The sequence below is a fragment of the Oratosquilla oratoria genome, chromosome 22, assembly GCF_046742065.1.
Source record: "Oratosquilla oratoria isolate Oo_2021 chromosome 22, ASM4674206v1, whole genome shotgun sequence".
NCBI lineage: Eukaryota > Metazoa > Arthropoda > Malacostraca > Stomatopoda > Squillidae > Oratosquilla > Oratosquilla oratoria.
Genome location: NC_134798.1, coordinates 59,034,080 through 59,051,579, shown reverse-complemented (window position 1 = coordinate 59,051,579; position 17,500 = coordinate 59,034,080). Strand labels below are relative to the sequence as shown.

Here is a 17,500-nt window from a genome sequence, read left to right as displayed (position 1 = left end):
TCAAATTATAAAGGAATAGTCCGTATGTGTGTGTGTGCGTGTGTGTGTGTGTGTGTGTGTGTGTGTGTGTATGTATACACATAAGGGCGTCTCATTGACCTGTTGGTCTGACCACTGTGATGACGCAACCGCGCCGATGAAGGAACAGTTCGAACCGCGGCTGAGGGTCCGCCATTGCGCTTACCTTAGGACTCAGGGTGGCATATTTATTTATTTATTTATTTATTTATTTATTTATTTATCTTGCACTCCAGACTTCTAATGTGGTAACTTGAGTAGTGGTACTTGAGACGACCGATGAAGCAAGGCGGATGGATGTGTGTGTGTGTGTGTGTGTGTGTGTGTGTGTGTGTGTGTGTGTGTGTGTGTGTGTGTGTGTTCGCCGCGTGGCTTATGTAATCTGCCTGCTGCCAGACTATTCTATTTATCTACGGCACCCCTTAGCAAGAGTCAGACATGCTCCAGTATGACACGCGCACGCACACACACACACACACACACACACACACACACACACACACACACACACACACACACACACACATACACACACACATCACACACATACATATACATACCCATGTGTATAGGGGTTTGTTCTCAGTTGAGTAGTCATCTTACGCCAGCCAGAATAAATTATTTAAGGAGTACCATCGTAGCAAAGAGGTAAATTGAGGCGGACTTGGCCTCTGCAGCAAGGATGACTGGCTTCCGGGTGAATAAAATCGTCCGATTTTAGCCAGAGAAAAGCCCCCGAAGAGTATAGTCGTATCGAAGGAATTGGAGAGCTTTCTAAGCGGCCTCGGAGTGTGTGTGCGCGCGCACCCGTATGTGTGTGTGTGTGTGTGTGTGTGTGTGTGTGTGTGTGTGTGTGTGTGTGTGTTTGAGTGACAGGCCACAAATGACATCATTACGTCAGAGTATGATGAGACCCCCAACCTCTCAGGAGCTCCTCCTGTTTATCGAGAGGAGCCGTTGCCCCCCCCTTGCCCCCCTTGCCCCCCTTGCCCCCCTTGCCCTCCGGGAACGCCACTTTGACCCCCTATCTCGGCCGGTGCCATCAGGTCCATTTCCTCGATCTCACTCCGTCTGGTGCCACTCCTCCGTTGCTCTCTTGTCTCTTAAATTGCACCATGACTTCTGTTTCTACTTCACCTTCTTCAACTTCTTCTTCTTCACTTCTTTCTCCTCCTCCTTTTCCTGCTGCTGTTCCTCTCCTTCACCACCTACTTCTTCACCTTCTTCTCCTCCTTCACTTCCTTCTCCTCCTGCTCCTCTCCTTCATCTTGTACTTCTTCACCTTCTCCTCCTCCTTCACTTCCTTCTCCTCCTCCTGCTGCTCCTCTCCTTCAATTTCTACTTCTTCACCTCCTTCTCCTCCTCCTCGTCCTCTTCCTCCTCCTCCTCTTCCTCCTCCTAGACCACAACGTTTTCTGTCAGATGTTGTCCTTGTACCGAAGAACTTGTTATCCCGATGATTTGGTTCTTCCTCACGAACTTGCATGTTCTTGTCGAGGGCGAGATCGACAGCGCCTCCTCCTCACGAGGACGACGTCTCGGTCTCGACGTCCTCGGGGACCGCGGCCTCTTTTGGGTCACTCCTCTCCACATGACCTCTCCACCCATATCCCATCTGCCGCCAAGCGATTTTATTCAGCCGAGGGAGGAGGGGGGGACCCCTTGCGCAGCGAAAGGATTGATCGCGACTCGCCGATAATGCCAGGTCTTTGAACAGCAGAAGATAACAATAGAAAACGGGGTGCGGGGTTGTCCCGGAACAGTGGTTACATTGGCCCAATAAAAGTCGCGGGTCCCGACATTTAGACAGACTTTGCCCCATTGTATCTCGATGTCGGGGGCCAAATAATCCTCGACTTTGGACCAAATCCCTACAAGACTAAACTTCTGTTTCGAGGAAGAATGCGTAGTCAAAACACAAGAACCAGTAAAACCGTTAAAACCGTTAAATGTTTTTGAATTTGAACGAATAGATCCGTTAAATGTTTATCATCGTTGAAATTGATATAACCGATAAACTGTAATCTCGAGTATTTTTTAACTATTTAACGGTTATTCTGTATTTGAACATAACCGTTTAACAGTTATTTTTAATTTGAACAGGACCATTTAACGGTTATTTTTAATTTGAATAGGACCGTTTAACGGTCATGATGAGCGGTAACTTCCTTTCTTGTCGAAGGTCCGCAGCGAAACTGTTGGCGGTAGCCAGAATACAATAATTAAAGTCGTTATCCAAAGTTAAAGCAGATACCAGAATGTTTTAAAAGAAATTATTTAGCAAAGGTTTGTGCGTCGTGCGAAATAATAATTCATTAATCTAACCTTTTTGTAACTTTTGAATATAATGAATGTCAAGTATTTCAATGAGAAACCTCAACAAACTACACTCTTAATTTTTTATTTTTTTTTATTTAATTCTTATTCTTTTTTAAGTTTATTCATTTATTTGTTTATTTATTTTAAGTCATCTTAGTTTTAGCCTTAAGGCTACAAGAGCCGACCTCGGCACCCCCTGCAGTCAAATTTGGGCATCCCACGACACTAACACCTGCTGTATTACTATAGGGGACAGACTTTTCTGGACTCCCCCCCCCCCCAAAGAATTGATTTGACCACTTCGGACTTCATTAGAATCGCCTAAATTTACCCCCCCCCCCCCCCCAAAAAAAAAAAAAAAAAAAAAAAAAAAAAGTCTTTGAAGTAAAGTCCGTGCCTCACAGGTCCTGCTGGAATCCGTTACTCAGCTTAATAAGACAATTTTGCGACAAGCGTAATAACGCCCTCAAAATAGACACGGGGTATTTTGCCCCCCCCCTTCCCTTGCGTGGGTCCCAGCGCTCGATAGACGAAGGAGGTTAGCGGCTTAAATCGACGCCACCAGTAGACGAAGTAACCGAAAAAAAAAAAAAGTTGGCGTCTGTATTTTTAGACTTGCACTTAGGAGTAACTGCAGCGTGTCTCGCCTCGTACCGCTTCTATTTTTGCTTTGTTTGTTTATTTATCGTTTCAATTTACTTGTTTATCGTTATTTTTACCTAGAACTAGTAATGGCACAAATGGCCAGAGTGTAATACGAAATATCTTTGTCATTCCGAAGCGCTATATATATACTGCTGTTGTAGTTTATGGCCCATAAATTCGCAAGGCTCGAGAAGTAATACGTGTGTGTGTGTGTGTGTGTGTGTGTGTGTGTGTGTGTGTGTGTGTGTGTGTGTGTGAAAATCGTACATACGACTGCCTCAGGAACAGTTCTTGTTTCAGCAAATATGAGAAAAGCGAGGCTCTCAATATGGCAACAGTTGGAGCTGTTGCCTTAAAGATGAATACGTATTGTGAGAAATATATTGTGGGTCTGAGAAAAGTGAGACTCGCTTTATGGCAACACATGAATGACTTCAGTTGTTGCCATAACATGGGTCTGTTTTTTTTATGGGTGATAGACCCCTTTGCTGTCGAAGGGGGTTACACACAGCTGAATGAAATCGCTTGGCGACAGCACGAGGAAAAGATAAGGTGCCACACGGTATGTAAGGGGATCGACAACAAGGACAGCGAACGTGAGGGTTGGCTCGACCCGTTTCCCATTTCTTCTTGTTTTCTTTTCTTTTTCTGGTCGAAGCTCGGTACGGGTAGAAAATGTCCACCTAGTTTGTTTTGGCACTGCATTCTAGTGTATATGTCACTCGCTCACTCCATATTTAGGGGAACAACGAGGAGGAGAAGAAGGAGAGGAGGAGGAGGAGGAGGAGGAGGAGGAGAAGACTGGAACCTATTCAGAGAGAGGAAAGGGAAAGGAAAAGAAGAATCGAATGAAGATTGGGAGGAGAGAGGAGAGTTAGGGTCGGTGCTTGGAGCGGCGTATTTGGTGTGCAAATAAAACAGAGAAGATTGTTAAAGGAAGGTCATAGACCTCATTCCGTTATCAAGGACACAGGCAGTTCCTCTCTAAAGAAAACAAAGCTTCTCCACTTTCGTTGGGAATGTCCCCAGTGTCGACATGACGTCACACTTTTTTTTGTACTTTTGAATCGGACAAAGCGACATGACGTCACCGGGAAGCCCCGCCCTCCTGCGTGTGGATGGGCATTGCAAACCCAAGATTGTGCCCATTACGTTACACCCGCAAGAGGGAGGGCCGCCAAAATTTTTAACACCTTTGGGTAAATCAAGACGCCTCCGACGCCATTATTTCCTGAGGTTCTGAGGCCTTTGTTCAACGGAAGCCAAAGAACAAAAGTTAATCGGCAACATCGAAACAAAAAAATCCTTTTCTTTGGAAAGTGGCCACATTTACTACGTTATCTACCAAAACGACGATAAGGGAATTTTACGGCGTATTGTATATAACGACGGCAATTTCGTCGACTTGATTTACTCGCTTGACCTGGTTATCCGTGCACATAGGCTCCTGTTGGTGTGTGAGCCCGCGTCATTTTTTTCATGTTGTCGGATGAATTACAGTATTGGCTCCTCCCACCCGTGACGTGGCGAGTGATCCCCGAAGCATGATTGGCTCGATCGCTGTGACGTCATGTCAACGCTCAATGATGTAATCAATTAAACACACACAAACATATACACATACCATGAGTGTGTTTTTTTTTTGTGCGTGGTTTGGAGTGGTTTGCCGTGCCTTAACGACCATGAATTAATTCATTATTGAATGAATTAACAAGATTTTGTTGTTGGAGTGGTGTTGTTGAATATTGGCGTGTGATGATGATGATAACGTGTTTCTCTGTCGTGGAGAAGTTCCGGTGAGGTTGACCGAAGTTCCTCCCCTCTTCGGCCTTCAGGTGATGTCCGGATCGGGCATTCCCGGAGGACCCCGGCCCCAGCAGCAGCAGCAGCAGCAGCAGCACCTCACCACCCCTTCGTCGTCGTCCCCTCCAGTATCTCCACCACCAACTCCACCAACACCACCACGCAGGCGGGCCCAATGCCCCAGCAGGAAGGCCAACAGCAGCAGCAGCAGCAGCAGCAACGTGCGAGCCACTCCTCCACCACACCCTCAAGGACCTCCTCCTCCTCCTCCTCTTCTTCCTCCTCCTTCTGCAGACCCCACCATCTAATCCTCCCCGGTTCTTCGTCTTCGAGAATCCCCACCGCCTCTTCCTCCTCCTCCTCTTCCTCCTCCTTCATCACCTCCCCCGCATCCTCGGGACACAAACTCGGGTCGTCCTCAACCTCCTCGACCTCGTCCTCCGGCTACGGGTCGTTGGGCCTCCTGACGGCGGCGCCGCCGCCGCCACCGCCGGCCCCGACGTCGTCGCCCTCCCGTCACGAAGACTCGGAAGACTTCTCGGACGTCTCGTCTTCGGGGACCACTTCGGAGGACTCCTGCCGGAGGCGCCGAAGAAGTTCGAGCGGCCGCAGCATGACAGGTGACGCAGCTGCCGGCGTCTGCCGTCGTCAGCTGCAGCGGGAGCAGCAGCTGACGACGATGACGCCTTCGTGGGGTACTCGGGATCGTATTCAAGGGCGCTCTTCTTCGGATACCCGATACGGCCGGAGGCGCTTCACGATAACTTTTAGCTTCGCGTTCGTGATTTCAGCGACACGATCTTTGACGTCATAGACGATGGCATGGTGGGCCCGATGGGGGAATGTTCTTGAATACGACCCGAAGGAATGAACGGAGGAATGACCATCAAGCAGCACTGAATGTTAACAGGTTTATATTGTCGTTTGCAACACGAATGGCCTTGGGCACCCGAACCGACGGCCTCTTTGACTGCGGATCTGTCACGATATATATATATATATATATATATATATATATATATATATATATGATATATATGTATATATATATATATATATATATATATATATATATATATATGGTATGTATATACAGTGTATATATATGTATATATATATATGTATACATATACAAGAAAAATCACAATAACGCGTGACTAAATAATATTGCATAAACCACAGGGAAAATAAAGTCGGAATACTAAACGTTTCCGTCTATTACGACTCTGAGGATGTCGTAATAGACGAAAACGTTTAGTATTCCCAACTTTATTTTCCCTGTGGTGTCTGCAATGTATATATATGAATATATATATATATATATATTTGTGTGTGTGTGTGTGTGTGTGTGTGTGTGTGTGTGTGTGTGTGTGTGTACCAGACACAATATGTAGAGATGGGATAGAGAGATTTGCAGAAGTGACGAGGCAGAAGTTGGCGCAATTGTGCGAATCATGGAATGATATGAAAGAGGCCTTTGTTCAGCAGTGGACTCAGAATGGCTGATTGATATATATATATATATATATTGATATATATATATATATATTGATATATATATATATATATATATATATATACATATATATACATATATATACATAGATATATTTACGTCTGTATTTATATATATATATATATGTATATATATATATATGTTATATATATATATATATATATATATATATATATATATATATATATATATATATATATATATATATATGCAGATGGTGCTTTTATTGTGAATGTTGGACACTTGTTCCCAAATGTTGTCAACACAACACTCGGGGGGAAGTTAGAAGTCGTCTCGCTCAAGCAAGGGTACCAATTGATGTTGTTGAGTGGGTGGCGCCCTTGCACAAGTTATTGGCAGCACTGCCTTCGGGGTCCAGAGGAGGAAGGGGGCAATTGTGTTGCTTGAGAGAGAGAGAGAGAGAGAGAGAGAGAGAGAGAGAGAGAGAGAGAGAGAGAGAGCATCCTGTCGCGTCCCACGGCGCGCATTTGTATGCATATTTGCGGACATATGCACTTGACCTAGTATGAGCGTGGAATGGGGAATGTACAGTCGCCAGCATAAAGACAGGGCTGGTGGCAGGCTGCACAGTTCAATGTTTCGTACTTTTATTTAGAAGTAACACCACAACGTAGGGGCACGTTTTTTGTCATTATTTATATTATCATGATTTTTATTTATTTGTCTTTTATTTATTATTGTTATAATTTCTTCCGCATCCGACCTAGTTATGGACCAAAAGGTCTCCTGTCGGCATGCTCCTCCTTTGTAATCCTTTGTTCACAGAGGCGCCCACGACCACACTCGGGGCCTTAGGTGTGTCAGGTTCATTTGTCCGGAGCTGTGCGTGCCCATGTTGGGTTCACATTAAGTCGTTATATCACCTTTCCTCCCTCCCCCCCCCTCTCTCTCTCTCTCTCTCTCTCTCTGTTCATTCTCGTACGAAGTGAATCTGAAAGCAAATAGAATATGTTTGTCAAGGTCACCACCATAAGTTCCACAGTAATTGCAAAGACACTGTGTATGTGTGTGTGTGTGCGTGCGTGGGTGTGTGTGTGTGTGTGTATTTGTGTGTGCGTGTGTATGTGTGTGTGTATCATTCAGTGATTTATCTATTTCCACAACGTGTTGTCATTGTTATTATAATGATTATGATTTTTTTTATTTATGTATTATGTTTTTATCATTATTATTATTATTGTTAATGTTATTATTAGTTTCCTGTAGTTTGCATCTTATTATATCTTTATTTATTTATTAATTTATTTGTTTTATTTGTATATTTATGTAGTAGTTTATTTATTTTAGATTTATGTCTGTTCACACCACTTTCAGTTTTACTTCCTTCTCCTCACTGGTTAATGAGTGGCATTTGCCTTTTCTATAAAGCTGGCACCCGCAGTGGGCCGCCCATACAGCGCGGTTATGCCGCCTCTCTCCCGTCTCTCCTCCAGTGTCATTAACCTCAGCCCCGACAGACTCGAAATTTCTCTACATTTTTTGTTCGCCCATAACCATAGGAAAGAAGACTCAAAATTTAAATAATACAGAGCTATAAATTCACAACATATGAATGAAGTTTAAAAAAACTCACTTCGGAAAAGGCCCAAATTGTTCTTCGACTTTGCTGTAGTGTTGCTCCACGCGCGGCTGTTGATCAACCGTGGAGAAACCGTACTTGTCAGAGGGTCCATATGGTGAACATTGATAAAACATCACTGTCAGCGTAAACATCGTGGAGCATATGGTGACGTTAGTAAGAGCACTATACAGTCGTAAATCCCCGAACTCGGACAAGAGCTGTCATGCCTAGTCACCTCGCAGAACGAGTATTTACCGAAATTGTATGTGTGTGTGTGTAATATATATATATATATATATATATATATATATATATATATATATATATATATATATATATATATTTGTGTGTGTCATTGAGAACTTGGATAATTGCAGCTTCGTTTGAGCTGCACACTTGTTGCAGCAGTTTCATCTCCGAGTCGACAGTAATGACGTCATGTCGTCACGCGGTGGATCAAATTCACCGAACTTTTACGACCGCGAGATGAAGCCGCTTCGAATAATGAGCGCAGCAGTGCTCGTATTATCATTTGCATCTCTTTGCCGATCGCCAGCGCTTCTGTCCCGAGGAGAGGAGATTGAAGGCGGGACGGAGAGACAGACCGTGAAAGTTAATAGTGACCGATATTATTTCCTTGAGTGGAAATGAGCCTACAACCAGAAGAAAAATACTACGTGTCTCTGGTCCGAAGGGGTGTCACTGTGGAATCTTGTGCATGTTTCGTCAAATGGGTCTTTGACGCGGATGAGAAAGCTTCATCCGCTCCTCATCCGTGTGATTCGCCATGGTCATGGATCACGTGTTGGACTCGTGATCGACAGCTACTACCCTCCCAGATGAGAGCTCAGAGCTCATGTATGCCCGATCTATGGGTTATGTTGTGACCTTACACGCACACACACACACCCAACTCCCCGCTCATGAGAGTTGGAGTAACGGCTCGCAGCAGCAGCGATACGGAAATTATTTCAGTCCTGGGCGGGATTCGAACTTGGGCCGCTTGGTTAGTTGCGAATGCTGTCACTGCGACGTCAAGCATCGTGTGTGCGTGCGTGTGTGTGTGTGTGTGTGTGTGTGTGTGTGTGTGTGTTTTGTTTTGTTACTGGACACCCGATCCTGAAGGGGTGTGTGTGTGTGTGTGACCCAACCAACTGTATGGAGGGTATCCATGACACGTCTACATAATTGTGTGCACATGTGCGTGTGTGCGCTTGTGTGTACATTGCGTGTGTTTGTGTGTGTACGCGCGCGTGTGCGTATGTGTATGTGACCCAACCAACTCTGGACGGTATCCATGACACGTCTACATTTGTGTGCACATGTGCGTGTTTGTGTGCGCTTGTGTGTACATTGTGTGTGTGTGTGTGTGTGTGTGTGTGTGTGATTGTGTGTGTATGTGTGTGTGTGACCCAACCAACTGTATGGAGGGTATCCATGACACATCTACAAACTGTGTGCACATGTGTTTGTGTGTACATGTGTGTACATGTGTGTGTGTGTAGTGCATGCGACTCCTTTGTCCCACATTCGAGGGAAAATAGGATAACGAAGTTCAGTTAAATCGTAATGAACAAAAGGCCGGAGACGTGCAGCGGTCTTTTTATAAAGTCGAAGAGTAATTTTAGCTAAAAAAAAATGGTGATCACTTTTCACTTTCCCCCTTTTAATCTAGCCTCCCTAAGATCCTCTCATTGACCTCCTCCTCCTCCTCCTCCTCCTCCTCCTCTTCCTCTTCTACGACCCCAAGGATAGAAGCGTTGGTGATTGCTGAGAAAATACAAAACCCATCCCTATCAGACTGCACTTATCCGCTCAATGTATTGGCTCATGTGATGAGGTGTTGCTGGCAAGGCCCAGTGTGTTGGACACATGTTGGCAGCATGTTAGACACGTGTTGGGAGCATGTTGGACACATGTTGGCAGCATGTTGGACACATGTCGGCAGCATGTTGGACACATGTCGGCAGCATGTGAGACACATGTTGGCAGCATGTTGGACACATGTCGGCAGCATGTTGGACACATGTTGGACACATGTTGGCAGCATGTTGGACACATATCGGCAGCATGTTGGATACATGTTGGCAGCATGTTGGATACGTGTTGAACGCTTTTTGGACTCACCTTTATATAGGGGGGGCCACATAAGCTTAGTTCAGCTGTCGCCCAATACAGCCAGGTGAATACACACAAATGCTGGAGCGTCTCAAGCTGTGATAAACTTTGAAGTTGCATTGATTGCACCATGCAATTTGTCTTCGTTCGACGCTGTCCTGCAGCTGTAAGGGTGGGTGGGGGTGATGAATAAAATCGCCTGGCGGCAGCCAAAACACACGAGAAGCTATGAAAAGATTAACCAGCTCCATTAACACGGTGACTTTACACGTGGATTTTTTTCTTCCGTATTTTCATTTTATTTTATTATTATCATCATTATTATTATTTATTTTATTGATTGATTCATTTATGTTATTATTATTTCTATTTTATTTTTATTTTATTTATTTATTTATTCATTTATTTTCCCTGTGTTATTTATTTTAGAGCTGAGGGCAGGTGATTTGTCCGTGCAGGTGAGTGGGTGGCCTCGGTATGAAGTGACCGAAGTCTCCCCCCCCCTTGCATGAAATCACCTGCGCCCCTAGCCAGAATAAAGCCATTCAAGTACGTCTCGTTAGTGAAGGGGATAAATGGGTTGTTCAAATGGGGATGAACCATTGAGTACCTCTCTCTCTCTCTCTCTCTCTCTCTCTCTCTCTCTCTCTCTCTCTCTCTCTCTCTCTCTCTCTCTCTCTCTCTCTCTCTCTCTCTCACTCTCTCTCTCACACATACACACACACATACACACGGTCCCCAGCAGGGAACTTAATTGCGAACAAGCTTTGCAGCTTGCAAACAGTTGGGAATCGTAGTTTACAAGTTTGCACAGGTGTGGAGGAGATCTTGTTTTGTTTCTGTACGACATCGACGACATGACGTCACGAGTTGTCCGCTCTAACCTGGCCCCTGAACGAGTGTAATCCTGTTGTCTTCCCCATTTATTGAATTTTAACCCCAGTTTGTTTTTATGTTAACTGACAATTGTTTTAATGGTATAAAGCGAGCCCAAAATTATATTGGAAGAGTGGCAACCCCTTTGAAATGGTGACGTGGTTTAATGTTATTATTCAGGCTGCCGCCTGGCGATTTTATTCAGTTGAGGGGAGCGTCTGCGTATGGTGACGCACGTTGACGTTTTTCTTCTGGCGATTGCCAGGCTATTTTGTATAGCGGAAGGAGGTTAGCGCAGAAAGTTAAGCAGATTTAGTTAACGCTTTTAGTATAATAATCTTGACTCTGTACAACGAGCTTCCCTCATCTGCATAAAATTGTTTGGCGTTTAGCCAGGAAAAGGGTTTTAAAGGCTCGTTGTAGGAAGTTAAGGGGTAATCGAGATGGCCTAAACTAAAGTTAATTCCACCCGTTACTCTCTTTTGAGTTTCCCCTGCCAAGCTGAATGACATCGTTTGGCGTTTAGCCAGAATAAAAGCTAAGAATGAGTCAAATTCGGACTTGTAGGGAGGGAAAGGTCAATGTTTGGTTATGTCTGGCGCCTGACGATTTTATTCACCTGAAAGCCCAAAACGTCACCTTAGCAAAGGGGTTGGGAGAAAGTGTCCAACATGTTATAATTTATCAAGGTTACTTTTCAGGCGATTTTTTTAACACGTGAGGAGTTGTGCTAAGTCTTGTACATCCCCTCCCTTCACACACACACACACACACACACACACACACACACACACACACACACACACGCACACACATTTCAGGTGATCTTTTTAATACATGAGGACTTGTGCTAAGTCTAATACATCCCCTCCCTTCACACACACACACACACACACACACACACACACACACACACACACACACACACACACACACACACACACACACACACACACACACACACACAATGGGTTAAAGGGCCAACTAGACATATAAGTCAAGACACACCGACAAGACTGGTCTTCATCTTAACAAAAGAACCCGAGGTGATTGAAACAGTGAGGTTCCAGGGTCCGATAGCTCAAAGTGATCATGCCGTCCTTGAATTAATTTTGGGAACAGGGAATACATAGATATAACTATGCCAAAGCTAACTATACAGAACTGAAAACGATACTTTAACAATTGGGTTGGAAGGAGTCCTATGATATTAAAGAAGAATAAATCCTTTTGAAATTGTACCATGCAGGGGTGGGAATGTATCTGCCGGCCGGGGATGAAGATGTGGAAGAGGACACCGTGAAGGGACTGGTGGAGGAGGAACAAAAGATGCGCAAAACAAGAGAGAGATAAGTCATGGGAGAGGTGGGGAAAGAGAAGAACAAAGAAGACAAAGGAATGATACAAAAGAACCAGAGAGAGCGGTTGATGTGCTCCGTGAAAGAGAGGGTTGATAGGCTGTGTGTGTACCTATATCTGGAAAAGGCTTGCGACAAGATGCCGCACAAAAGATTAATATGGAAGCTGGAAAACATGGGAGAAGTGAAAGGGAGGAGCGTACAGGAATGGATAGAGGATTTCCTGTATGGTAGACGTATACGAATAGCAGCAAGGGAGGAAATGTTGGATTGGAGAGAAGTGACGAGTGGAATACCGCAGGGTTCTGTACTGGCTCCGTTTTTTTTTTTTTTTTTTGTAAGTCAGTGATAACAAGCGAAATATTTCGCTACGAAATCTTATTTGCTTGTGATGCCAAGATCATGAAAAATGGGATGTAAATAGAATTGTACAGTAAATTGCTGCTGGAAGGCCTTGATAGGGTATATGGATAAAGCCAGAGGAGGTAAACGAAATTCAATAAAAAAAAAATGCAAACTGTGGGAAGTAGGCCAAAGCAAAAGAAAAGAGAGAGAGAGAGAGAGAGAGAGAGAGAGAGACCGCCAGGCAGCTATGAAACGAAGCACAGTATTCCAAAAACCAAATGAGGAAAATAATTTTGGAATATGTCAGAAATGATCTGTTGCAGGATAATCCTAATAGATTGAATAACGGGAGAAACATAGATTGTGAGTGAACATAAGTGTGTCATTTCATTATATGAATGAGGATATGATAAAAACAGATCTAATCCGTCCTAGACAGTAATATGAAGCAACAGAGAAAAATAACATGCAGGATCTCTCAATATGTGACGCCAGAATAAAAAATAAATAGATAAATGAATGAATAAATTAATTAATTGAAGGATTGCTTAATAGATGTTAGAAGGTATAGCTTTTCACATACATGCGTCAATTTATGGAACAGATTAAGAGAAGTAATTCAGGCCAGCAGCATCATTGAGTGTAAAGCAGAGTTTGATAAATGGAAATATAGAGACGGCATCCCATTAGTATAGCTATAGCCTCTGGATATTATTTCAAAATTAGGTAAACACGCGCGCGGGTACACACACACACACACACACACACACACACACACACACACACACACACACACACACACACACTTTCAACGAACGGACGGCTTGAAGAACGCTCTGAAGAAAAGTGCAGATTGTGGATACCAACGCAAAGAGAAGTGCCTTTTTGTATTTGCCGGGGGGGGTGAAATTGCTCGTGAGGCAGTAGGTAAGTAGGAAAAGAGGAGAAGGGGAGGGATTGCTGGGGAAATGGAAGGAAATGAGGATGTGGAGGACTTGGCCCAGGCAGACGGGCGTAAGGTCAACATGAAACGACCACCGGATGACGAAATGGCAAATAAAAATGTAAAGATTAGAAGTATAGAGAGGAGAAATACAGTAGAAAGTGACGAGAATATGTTCCAGGGATTTAAAGAGGGTGGGGGGGACACAACCCCCCCCCGACTGATAAGACTAGAGGAGAGAGTTGATAAGGTGATCGAGGACTTGGAACGTAAGTTAGGTAATGTACACTCCATTTACCAGAGAATTGAAAGGTTGGAACAACTAGAGAAGGCTAACAGAAACTTAACTGAAGAAGTAGAGGACCTAAAAAGACAGTTAGGAAATGTAAAGGAGGAGAATGAGAAATTGAAGAAGAATAGTAATGAAAACAGTGAGAAAATAGCTACAGAAGCTAAAAATTGGAGAATAACTCAAGAAGGGAATAAGGTTTCATTCACTGACATAGTCAAACAGCAATTGAAAGAACATAATGAAGACTCAGTTATTAAAGTGATGAGACAGAAGGAGAATATAGTAAGAGAATTAGCTGACAAAAAGAAATGTATAATTATATTAGGAATGGAAGAGAAACATAACCCAGATAGAACCGCAAGAATCAAGGAGGAAAATGAAAGGGTAAGCAGTTTATTAAAATTAGTCCAGGAAGATGAACCAGAAATTATAAAGGAAATTGAGGAAAAATTCAGACTCGGAAAATATAGTACAGATAAGACCAGACCAATTAAGATTAAATTCAGGTCACAAACAACGGCAGAGAAAATTCTATCCAAGACAGGGAAACTAGCAACAAATGATCAATATAAAAAGGTATGGATAAAAAGAGAAATGAATAAGGAGGAAAGAGAGGCAGAAAAGCAGAAAAGAATTGAAGCTAAGGCAAAAAACGAGGAAAGAACGGAGTCAGAGAAAGAGAGATTCTATTGGAGAGTAGTGAACATGAAAATAAAGCAGTTCGACATACTAAAGAAAAACATAAGGGAAACAGAGAACACAATGGAAGTGGCAGAAAACTAAGAGTGTCTTACACAAATATAGATGGATTGATAACAGGATTGAATGAACTGAATGATTATTTGAAAGAAAAAGAACCGGACATAATGGGAATTGTAGAAACAAAATTAAAAGGCCCACTACCACCCAACAGTGTAGGACATGATACATACAATTATTGGATTAGAAACAGAGAGAAAAAACAAGGGGGTGGAGTTATGTTCTTGACAAAGAAGGATATAAACGTGAAAGGTGTCATATATGGAAAGAATACAGTAGAGATGATTATGATAGAAGTGGAAGACCGAGATAAGAAGAGCAGAAAATTTGTGATCAATTATGTGCCTCCGAAAACAGCCTCATGGGAGGAGAGTGAACATAAAAGTATGTTAGAGGACACAAAGATAGCATTAACTAAAATAATGGAAGACGGAGGAAGAATAGTTATGATGGGCGACTTTAATTGCAAAGAAATCTGCTGGGAAGAAATGACAGTAAAGAGTGGTGATGACTCATGGGGAAATGCTCTACTCGAGATGATTACTGACCATTCAATGACACAATGGATACAAGAGAACACTAGGTATAGAAATGAAGAAGAACCATCGAGGCTAGACTTAATAATTACATCTGAACCTAGAATAGTGGACAAGATTGAATATAAAACACCAATAGGTAAAAGTGACCACTTATTGATTGAACTGGAACTTAATGAAGAAAAATATATGAAAAGAAATGAACAATATAGAAAAGGAAGAATGATGTATGAAAAAACAAACTTTGATAAAATAAGAGAATTCTTCCAACAAGAAAACTGGGAAGAAATATACAAAGAAGAAACATCAGTGGAAGAGAAATGGAATATTTTGACAAAAATTTACAAAGAAGGAGTGGAAAAGTATGTCCCAAGACAAAAACAAGAAAAAGAATATGTAAAATGCTGGTACAACAAAAGTTGTAGGGAGTTAAAAGACAAAAGAGACAAAGCCTGGACCGGATGGAAAAAAGACAGAAGACCTGAAAAATGGAAAATATATACTGGTTATAGAAATGAATATGTACAAAAGTGCAGAGAGGAAAAAAGAAAATATGAAAAAGATGTTATAGAAAAGTGTAAAGATCAACCAAAACTATTCTACAGATTTGTAAACAATAAACTGAAAAACAAACAAGACTTGGAGAAATTAAGACAAGGAGGAGTTGAATACACTGAGGAAATGGAAATGGCAGAAATTATGAACAAACATTTTAAATCAGTGTTTACAAGGGAAAATATACAACCTGAAGAGATTGAGTGGAAGGAAAAAGTCCCCCCTATGGAAGAAATAGAAGTAACGAAGAATGAAATATTGACACACTTGGGTAATTTTGATGTCAGAAAATCGCATGGGCCAGATGAAATAGCAAACTGGATTCTGAAAGAATGTAGGAATGAACTGGCAGACAAAATACATAGCATAATAAGCAGTTCCTTAAAAGAAGGAAAAGTTCCAGAAGATTGGAAAAAAGCAAATATAGTACCTATATATAAAGGAGGAAATAAAGAAGAACCTACCAACTATAGACCAGTCTCTCTAACAAGTACAATAGCAAAAATATGTGAAAGAATTATCAAAAGTAGATGGGTAAAATACTTGGAAAAAAACAACGTACTAAATCCAAGGCAATTTGGATTCAGACAAGGACGATCATGCGTCACCAATTTAATATGTTTCTATTCAAGGCTAATAGATATAATACAAGAAAGAGATGGATGGGCTGATTGTGCATTTCTAGACCTAAAAAAAGCTTTTGACAAAGTACCACATAAGAAGTTGCTTAAGAAATTAGAATATGAAGGAGGAATACAAGGTAAATTGCTAAATTGGATGGAAGACTTTTTGCAAGAAAGAAAAATGAGAGTAGTGATAAGAGATCAGCACTCAAAATGGAATGAAGTAATAAGCGGTGTCCCGCAGGGAACAGTTCTGGCCCCAATAATGTTTGCTATATATATTAATGATATGGATGAAGGAATTGAAAGCTATATGAGCTTCTTTGCAGATGATGCAAAATTACTGAAAAGAGTGAAAACTGAAGAAGATTGTGAATCACTACAGAGAGATCTAAATAAAGTACAAGAATGGAGTAGGACGTGGGAGATGGAGTTCAATACAAAAAAGTGTAGTATAATGGAATTTGGAAAAAGCAAAAACAGAATAACAGGATCATATAATTTGGGAGAAGAAGGAATAAAAAGAGTAGAAAATGAGAGGGACCTGGGAGTCATTGTTATGAATAATATGTCACCTGAGAAACATATAAATAAGATTTTTGGAGAAACTTATAATTTAATAAGAACAATCAAAGTGGCATTTACATACCTGGATGAAGAAATGGTGAGGAAAATCCTAATCACCCTGATAAGACCAAGATTGGAATATGCAGCAACGATATGGTCACCAAGTACAAAAAAATGTATAAAAAAACTTGAAAGAATACAAAGAGCAATTACTAAACTGGCACCAACACTCTCAAAACTATCATATGAAGAGAGACTACAAAAACTTAAACTACAGACACTAGAGCAAAGAAGAGAGAGAGGAGATTTGATAGCTATTTACAGAATCATGAAAGGCATAGAAATTACTGATAGAGAGAATCTGATAAAATGGGATGACAGAAATACAAGAGGACACGGAAAGAAAATAAAAAAAGACAACTATAGAAGAGATTTGAAAAAGAACAGCTTTCCTCACAGAGCAATAGACAGTTGGAACAAGTTAGATGAGAAAGTGGTGTGTGCAAAAACAATACATGAATTTAAAAATAGTTTAGATAAAATGAGATATGAAGACGGGACCTCACGAGCATAGCTCCCCTTCCCGTAAAATACAACTAGGTAAATACAACTAGGTAAATACACACACACACACACACACACACA

At 42.0% G+C, this 17,500-nt stretch overlaps 1 protein-coding gene across 7 annotated transcripts in view; it reads left to right on the top strand.

Annotated features, from left to right (window-relative positions):
- Liprin-beta (liprin-beta 1) overlaps nt 1-17,500 on the top strand; it is a 106,841-nt gene that overhangs the window by 61,166 nt on the left and 28,175 nt on the right. For 6 of the 7 annotated variants that reach the window (XM_076206163.1, XM_076206162.1, XM_076206161.1 and 3 more), the window contains exon 2: nt 4,818-5,405. The exons of the other annotated variant lie outside the window; for it this stretch is intronic. In XM_076206163.1, coding sequence (XP_076062278.1) covers nt 4,818-5,405 — 588 coding nt within the window. The remainder of the gene's footprint in view (nt 1-4,817; nt 5,406-17,500) is intronic. 7 annotated transcript variants of the gene reach the window in all.